Below are 9,271 nucleotides of genomic sequence, written 5' to 3'. Positions count from 1 at the left end.
TCATAGTCAGGCCGTGGTTGATGACATGGTCCACCAAAGTTGCTCTTATATCATCAGAAATATGGGTCCGTGCATGGCCTCTTTGACCTCCTCCTCCTCTTCCTCTTGCTCTCCCTCCATCCATGCTTGCAAAGTTCTTGAAATGGCTAAACTGAGGGCTTTTTGTGGTTGGCTAATTGGTGTTCAGTTTTGCAAGTAAGTGCCTTCAGGTGTATATTTGAGTGGTTGCAATTACCCGATGTGTTTTGTATTTTGGATACATGTGTTTTCCAAATGGCACCCTGAAATTTCATTTTTGAACGAAGTGTCTTATGTATGAAATAGAGTGTAGTATGCAGGACCATGTGTGTTGCATAAAGGAGTAAGTGTGTTGCATAATTGCAACCAGAGTGCAAAGCAGCACTTTTGTTTAAGGTATGGGTACATGTGTTTGAGGTATGGTAACAAAAGCTTCAAGTTGTGTTACTTTAGTCTAAGCATGGGTTTATAGTGTTCAAGCAACGAGCAAAAACTGTAATACAGGTAAGCTGTGTGTGCGGAGTACAATGGAGGGAGCAGAAAGAGTGAGAAGTAGAGGAGGCCGAGGAGGTGAAGAAGTAGGATGAAGAGGACGACAAGGACAAGGAGGAGCAAGAGGAAGACGAGGAGGGGGGACAGGAAGGGTAGGAAGAGTAAGAAATAGAATTGCTGATGACATCAGAGCTACAATAGTGGACCATGTAATCAACCGTGGAATGACCCTGAGGGTAGCTGGCCAACAGGTCCAGCCTAACTCGAGCCGCTACACTGTAGCAAGCATCATAAGGACATCTTGAAATGGGAATCGGTTAGTACAGTCACTTCGCACAAAGATTTGTAGCACTGCCATATGCCAATGAGAAACACACCAATACCATTGATGTAAAAATACTGAAATTGTTACTTTACAGAATTGCTAGATGACCAGATGCTGGGGGCAGAGGAAGCATGTTCACTGCAGACCAAGTAACCCATTTAGTCATTATGGCGATTGCAAATAATCCTATACTTGGAAATAAACACTTGTGTTTGTTTTGATGTGTTTGAATAAACACCAGTACTTGAAGTTTGGATCCCTCTATGCTTATGGATCTATGACAGAAGTATGAGCTCAAACTGACATAGCCTACCTTGTGCACAGAGAAAGCAAAAGCCAGATGTGTTTTGTATTCATACCATCAGTGTGCAGTTGGCGCATTGTGTGCTTAGTAGATGATGGCTTGTGTGTACTGTTTGATACGGAAACACCATTTTTACGAAGGTGTGAAGAGTTAATCTAGCTGTGTTTGCTTTTGCGAGAGAACTACAATGTTTTGATGATTGGGTGACAGGTTTTCTTATTTGTGTGAAGAGTTTTGCAAAATTAGCCAATAGTTACAAAAAATGTGCTTAAGCAATCAGAAAAAACTGTAAGAGGGACTGGACTACTGCATGCTTAAAACACCTTTTGGCGTAATCAAGATTTTATTACAGTTTTTCTGAATTGCTAAAACACATTTCCTAAAATCTCTTTGTCTCAAAACACTAAACACAAACTTTAAAATTCAAGCTAAACACACAAAATCTTCGACTTGTCTTACAAAACCAAACATTTGACCCAAAACCATTTTAACTTTTCTCAAAATCAAGCACTACTGTCAAAAACCACCCAAAACCAGCCAATGTGCAAACACAACTTAGCAACGATTACACACTACAGAAATAAATACAAAACACTGTGAGATAGCTGGTATGCGTGTTCTTCCAACCTCATGTGGCTGTCTTTCAATTCTAAACAAAATACCATTTAGTTATAAGTATACTTGTATACATAGCGCATGTATACATTATACTATTTCATTTACTGAACTAAAATTAGTTTGTTGTGTACAGAGAATCTTTGAGCTTGACTCAATGGTTAGGCCTCATGAATGCATCTTTGTGGATGAAGCTGTATTCAATCTCGCAAAAAGCAGAAGAGGTTGCAATGTGTGTTTTCAATTTCAATTTTTCAGCCCTTGACATTCTCTGTTTCCTTCCCTTTTACTTTTTCACAGTATGTTTTGAAGCACTCAATGTACATTGAAGCCTCGCATTTCTCACATGCATAGATGGTGTATTCCTCACATAGATGAGATCTCAGAAATTGATTCCCTGTGTTTATTAGCCAGTGAGAATTTTGGTCATAACCTGCCTGATCTTGAACAGTAGCTAGTAGGGATCTCCTTCCATGGCTCAGTGGTTTGTGCCAGACCTTTGCAGGTGAGCATATCTTCCCATAACATCTCTGTAGAAGTAGTAGCTATTTACAAGTACACTGATGAGAGACCGTGCAAAGATGGGCCACTGTCACTCCTTGGACCGAATCATGATGTGCTCAGTATATTGTTTGATGCATTAAGGTTCACAGACTTGATCAAAGGCATGTTGATCTTTATTGTATTGCTTGACAACTGTTTTAGTATACTTCTCCACATTTGTTGAAAATAGTGACAATATCGCTGTCCTTCCAGCAGACCAGCAGTTTCTCTCTGTGTTAGAAGATCCTCTGGGTAACCGCATGAATTCAGTCTTTGGTTTGAAGAGAACATCAAATGGATGATTTTCCCTCATTATTCCACAACTCCCACATCCTCTCTTCAGCATCTTATCCAGGACGGCAAGGGAAGTAAAAAGAGTTTTTGTGGTGGAATTTCAAACTTTGAGGCACCTCACCTTGACCTTCAAACCAAAGAACTACACTCGGCCCCTGACATAACCCAGTGACTGGAGGAATGTGTGGCATCCCCCATATGGCTCCATATGATGCATGTGCTCACTGGATAAGGCAAACCTCCAGATCATTCAGTTATTCAGTTATGTTATGATAATGAAAGTGTAGGATTGATTGTAGTTCAAAAGAGTTGTACACAAACCAATCAAACACTTTGTTCTGAAGCCTACCTCTGTATATGGTTTCTAACCTACACTGACTAGATAGAATATCTTTTATTAGAAATGAAAAATAAACAACAAATAAAAATATGCACACACCTTGATACCGTGTGTTATCCTGACTGTTAACATATTTTACTGTGACACACCAAACATGTTTGAGTAATTGTAAAGGTGGATAACATTACTAGTCACCATAAAGATCATGTTTACCACAAATATTTGTCCTCTGTTTATTTTAAACATACTTTACTATCCTTTTCTTTGGGAGCTTTCAGGCAGCTATCTTCTTCTCAAAGTGCAGTCAAGAAGTAAACCGTTCTGGTCATGTGACAATATACCTTTAACATGTGACACTGCACATTATTTATGGAAAAATGCATTGCAACATCACTCACCAAAGTGTTAGAGCCTTGTTAGATAAAACTAACCAAGATGGAAGAACATGTGTTAAAGAAGTGAAACATGTCATATGAGAAAGTAATTCTGAGAACTAGAAAAAGGAAATAGGAAATCCTCAAAGGTGCCAATAACTGGATGATAAACAAAGATATTAGCTCCCAAAATTCCAATATCATGCATTAATATTTAAAAAAAACTAATCCTGAAAATTTTCTACAGTTTTCTAAAAATGCTTCACTCAATCAGTTGTAATTACTACAAACACTGCTGCCATATTGTTTACAGTAATTAAAGACTGACAGCAGTCAGAGAAGTCCAAACAGCACCGACAGCAACAGTGCCTGTTGATGATTTTTTGGAATACTTGGACAAACAGACACAGCGCAGACACATCTTCAATATTCTTTCAGTGACATTCTTGGGGGTGGGAGTGTTTTTCCTCATCCTGAAATACAGAGCACAAGTACTCAATACACTAGCAATATATAGCACTGTTAGTATTAGTAGAAAATTAAAATGAGCAACAATAGAACCTTTGATTATGTGTAACAGACAGACACAGGTTCTCAGAATGAAACATGGAACCATAAACCTGTATTCTCCCTAATATCAAGCAGGGGGGACTTGTGGTTATAACATGATGTCTGATTGGTTGCAACTTCTTATCTGTTGCGCGTCTTTTATTTTGACACTAATTTTTATTTACTAACAATAATAAAATAATAATAATAATAATAAAAGTTAGTATTTATTTACTAACTTTTATTTTGACCACTTATGTGCACCCGTGTAAATAACATAATGTTCTGCCGGGTGTGTTGTTGGTTTTCCCTCGATTTCTGAGTCGACGAGCGCCTTTGTTACTGGGACCAGTCATTTTAAGAAAGGCCCCCATTAGAACCCATGAGAAATGCAAGAAATGCATTATTGCTCAGTCTGCAATATCTTTCCCAGAACAAACACCAATTGCAAATAACATACTAAAAATAAACCTGAAAATCAGTTTAAAACAGCGTACTATGTTGCAAAGAGCGAACTACCACTGGCACAATTTAGCAGTCTTTGCAAACTTCAAAAAGCAAATGGCCTCGATCTTGGTTCCACTTGCCTCTTACCCCTGACTTCAGTGGAAATTTCAAATTCAGGATCTGACACAGACTGATTCATGTTCTACACAGTTCTTACAAGTTCATAGAAATTTCTGTTCAATTAGAACCAAGTATTTGAGTTGATGATTGTAATTTTTATACAATGTTGTAATTTATTTTTCAACAATTTTTTGATTAATGTTTTGTTTCCGTTACAATATTATACTTTAATGTATAATATTGTAAAGGAAACAAAACAGGAAACAAAACATCAATCAAAAAATTGCTCTCTTTTTTATTTGGGCTACTTAAATTTATTTTGGGCTACAAAAACTGAAGAGTCCCTGCCCGAAGGGCTACCAGGGATTTTGAAATTTTGCGAGCCCTGATATTTATAATTTTAATAAATGACAAATTAAAAAGGCATGAACATTTTTTTTGTATCAAAAAAATATCGAACCGTGACACCAAAGTATCGAACCGAACCGAACCGTGAATTTTGTGTATCGTTGCACCCCTAATGTTTATATACAAATATATGTGGTGGCCCCAAGAGACAAAACACATACAAACTCCAAAACACATTTCTAGCATTAACTGAACTTCCAAAACAGAGCTACCTAGATCACTTAAATTACACAATTGAAAGCATGTGTGTATTGTTTGTGTATTTATATACAAGCACTCATATATATTCAAATAATTTAAAAAAAAGTTCATTGACCTGTTACTACCACACACCAAATCCGGTCGTTGGTACTTGCTGGCTTGTGTAGCCACCAGGTAACAAAAGCTCAACACTGTCCCTAGCATCCTGGAGCACTTATGTTGTGTTTTGTACATGCTTCAGGGTTTGTACGTGTTTTGAAGTTTGTATGTGCTTTGTCTCTAGGGGCCACCGTAAATATACTTTTATTTATTCACTCCACATAAAATGTAATAAATAAATCATATAATACAAAAACCAACTAGTCACAGTTCAAACTTTACCTATTTAAATTTTCAGCTTTTTCCTTTTAAACAAATTTAAAATGAAACAACACAAAACTGTAGACACTGCAAACCACAACACAATTAAATATAAATTAAAATATGAAAACAAACAGAAGATGCATATTCTCTGTTATATGGACCTGCATGAATAAACTTTCTGAATCCTTTATCATCCGCAACTGAATATAGTTGTGGATGATTACTGTACCTTTCTAATGTGACGTTGTTGTCCCTGGCTCTCTTTCTCTGTCTCTCACTCCTGCTCTGTTCCTGTGCTACTGAGTGTAACTACCGCCCCTCCCCCCTCTGCCCAGCGTAAAGCACAAGGCTCGCGTGCAGAGTGAAGCGGAAAAAAAAGTGCGAGAGAGGGTGAGAGAAAGAAAAAAAAACCCATGGCTCGCGATAAGGAGCCGACTCGCGTCATTCACGTCAAACATCCGGCTCTAAGAGCCATTTCGTTCACGACCGACACATCACTAGTATCGAATGTGTACTGTAGACAGCTGTAACTGGTGTCAGTAGTTCTGTGGTTTGTTTACCTGGGAGCTCTGCAGAGTCTCTGTATTCTACTTGGTCACAGGTTGATGTTCATCCGCCTGGTCTCTCTGAGATTTCCTCTTCAACCACAGAGATGCAAAAACCACAGCTGCCGAAAGAGCAACTGGATCAGTTCACTATCAAACTAACATCATCACTTAGTGACTCATAAACACTTAAACTAAATTTAATGCATTCTTCCTGTTTTTCTTCCTGCATTTGTCCAACATGTGTCATTAAGTTGAACCTTCTTTCTGATTGCTCAGTGCTATGAAACTTTATCAGAGATGAATGTGTTTCACTTGTGTATTAGCAGCTTTTAACTCTAATAATGTTAATCCAATAAATAAAAGACTCACCCAGCATAAGGAGGAAGAGGGCAGTAATGACGAAGGCTGAGCGGTACACGATGATAACCTGATGATCTGATGTGGAGCTGTTCTCCTGATGATGATCTGATGTGGAGCTGTTCTCCTGATGATGATCTGATGTGGAGCTGTTCTCCTGATGATGATCTGACTCTTTAAAATCAATGAAATAACACAAAAAGCAACAGAAAAATCTTATAGCTGATTTCAAGTTTAACATCACATAAACAAAAATGTTTAACATCAGACATTTAAAGCATGATGAAAGATTTTGCTGAGTTTTGACAAGAAAAAAGCGATGAATTGAAAAGTAACATGAAAAGTGTAAATCTACCAAAGCTCAGATTTGATGAGAATAAATCTTATGAGACAGTTAGCTTCATCAGAAATGATCAAATTAGGATCAAAAATCTCCAGCACATTGTGTATCGTTTTAGTTGGTGTATAATTATTTTCTGCCATGATATGTTTATGTAAATGATGTAAATGCCTCTCTCCACATGTTATCTGAAGTGAATTTTAAACAGGATGAAGAACACGACTATATGTTGATTCTTTTGGTTATATGATAGAGAATTTCTTATTATTTCTTTCCTGATTTTAGGACATACATGTAACTGCTCACAGGTGCTGGAATATCTTACCGCTCATATAACCCGAGGCAATTTCTAACACTGAGATGGTGCAAAACATTATTATAAATATGACGGAGAACTTTACAGTCATTAATTTTTCAAAGTTGAGTTCAGGCCCTGATGCTGTCAGGAGGTTTTTATGGCATGTTTTTGGAGTGAGCAGATTCTGATGAGCTGTTTTTTTCTTGGAAACTTTGTATGTTTACCACAAGAAACCTTTTCCTTTATTTCCCACCTTGGTTTTTACATTTTGTAGCTTTGAATCTTTCCAGTTCTTAGCAAACTTAACCAAGACATGCATCACACTTTTTAGAGCAATTTTCCAAAATTAAAAACTTTTACTTACCTGAGACGAGGAAGAAAGTCTCCAAAAACTGAATGCTGCCTCCTCTCTTGATGCCACAGAAGTAAAGCCTGCAGTCCTCTGCTGTATAGTTTTTAATCACAAGTTTGTTTCCCAGGATTGAAAATTTGGTTTCAAAACCAGGAGAGTAGTAGGTAGAGCCTGCTGAAGAAAAACTGCGGCCGATACCTGCTCTGAACTGACTGTGGATCTCCATGTACCAGTATGGGTCTGCTGTCTGATTGGAGCAGGTTAGAGTGACATTAGTCCCCAGCTCTCCTCTGACCTCGGTCACGTTCTCGGCCTCTGCACAGAGCAGAAGCACCAACAGGATCATCCACAGGAGAACCATGATCAGCTTCAGCATCCACAACAAGACGGAGTTGTCTGAAAGCAGCTCAGCTCTGATGGGACTGACGATAAAATGTTCTACACTTCCTGTTTCACATGGCTCCCTTTAGCTGATGTGACGTCTAATAAGAAACCACAAATACCAAGAAACTTACAGGAAGTAAAACTTGTTCATGTCCAATCTGCAGATTGAGTTCATACTCTTTCGTTCATACACTTCCAGCTGCTTTCTGTTGATAATTGATGAATTTTAATCACGGTCCTGCGGTAGTAAAGAGCTGTTTTTGTTTGGCTGTAACCAGTGTTGGGGAAGTTACTTTGAAAAAGTAATTAATTAGAACTACTAGTTATTTCTTCAAAAAAGTAACTGAGTTAGTAACTGAGTTACAATATTCTAAAAGTAATTAATTACTTGAAAAGTAACTATTCAATTCAATTCAATAAAACTTTATTGATCCTGAAGGTTGACCCGGAAGGAAATTGTTTTTTTTTTTAAAGTATTGCGTTACTTTAAAAAAATGTTTAACCCTCTGGGGTCCAGGGTATAATTGGCCATTTTTAACTACTTTTGATTTTCCCTCCATATTTTACCTTTAAAAACTATTTACTTTGCCTTGTTTGTTATCATCCTTTTCAGCACAACCTCACGTGTCTGAATTTACAGTTACGTTTTCATTTTGACATATCTTTATTAACACAATTGATCTGAAATCAGACAAAAAACATAAAATCAGAGTAGAAAAAGTGATATTTTTTACTGTAACAACCACAAACATGTTTAATGAATCATATTTCATAACTTTAAATGCAAATATAAATTATAAATTTTAAAATCCTATGCACAAGTTTTGCAAACAACAAAGTTATTTGCATCCATTTACCTTTTACCTTGATTTTTTAAATAATCATTTCAAACTATTTACAGAACAATCAGCTGTTCTGCATTCAATAAGATGCCACACAAATTATTTGTGCCACTCCAAAAAAAACTTTTTGTCCACTATAAAGGAGAACATCACAGCCTGATACCTGCAGGTCTAACAGCAGCAGGTGTATCACTCCTGTTTCTACCTGGACACAGCAGTCGCCTCATTGTTCTGACACACAACACAAAACTATCCACAACACTACACACTAACTACAAACACGACACATTAACTACACACTACAAACACGCTAAACGTCACAAATCTCTCACATCTCAAAACTCGCTCTCTCTTTTTCTGCTGTCTTTCTCTCTCTCTCTCTCTCTCTCTCACCATCACTCCTAAAACTTCCCCTGTTTTTTTGGGGGGGATTTTTTTGCTCATAAGCAGAGTGTGTGCACTAGCTCTGTTCTTAGACAGTAAACGTGACGAAACTATTGGGGAAAAAACGCCGCGTATATATTGTTTATCATGACTCTGGTTTTACGTGGCCTATCAACACAATTTAAAAACTGGTATATATCACCTTGTTGCTTTGTCTTTAAGTGGTCATGTGATTGGCTTACCACGACTCAGTCAAAAAGCAGCACTCATGCGATTGTTTTGCCCCCTCAGCTCCAGGTGTTGCGCCAAAAAGGGATCGTATTACCGTCCGCGGGAGCGCGCGCAGCTGCTTAAAGCTGTAGCGTCCAGATTA

At 37.7% G+C, this 9,271-nt stretch overlaps 1 protein-coding gene across 1 annotated transcript; it reads right to left on the bottom strand.

Moving 5' to 3' along the window:
• Positions 1–1,438: 1,438 nt before the first annotated feature.
• On the bottom strand, positions 1,439–7,983 carry LOC120746052. Its single transcript, XM_040051259.1, has 4 exons — positions 7,301–7,983; positions 6,311–6,472; positions 5,954–6,060; positions 1,439–3,778 (listed from the first exon to the last, which is right to left on the bottom strand). Exons 1-3 carry the CDS (start codon positions 7,662–7,664, stop codon positions 5,981–5,983), a joined length of 606 nt encoding a protein of 201 aa, XP_039907193.1. The 5' UTR covers positions 7,665–7,983; the 3' UTR covers positions 1,439–3,778; positions 5,954–5,980.
• Between the last annotated feature and the right edge of the window lie 1,288 nt (positions 7,984–9,271).

This window comes from Simochromis diagramma, unplaced genomic scaffold (genome assembly GCF_900408965.1).
Source record: "Simochromis diagramma unplaced genomic scaffold, fSimDia1.1 OVJJ01000107.1, whole genome shotgun sequence".
Taxonomy (NCBI): Eukaryota; Metazoa; Chordata; class Actinopteri; order Cichliformes; family Cichlidae; genus Simochromis; species Simochromis diagramma.
Note: the sequence above shows the minus strand (reverse complement) of the source record. Positions and strands in the feature narration are given on the sequence as shown.

Coding starts and splice junctions, on each gene's coding strand:
- LOC120746052 (XM_040051259.1), bottom strand. CDS start 7,664: ATGCTGAAGCTGATCATGGTTCTCCTGTGGATGATCCTGTTGGTGCTT. Junction 6,473..7,300: donor GACTTTCTTCCTCGTCTCAG/GTAAGTAAAAGT, acceptor TTGATTTTAAAG/AGTCAGATCATCATCAGGAG. Junction 6,061..6,310: donor CCTCTTCCTCCTTATGCTGG/GTGAGTCTTTTA, acceptor CTCTTTCGGCAG/CTGTGGTTTTTGCATCTCTG.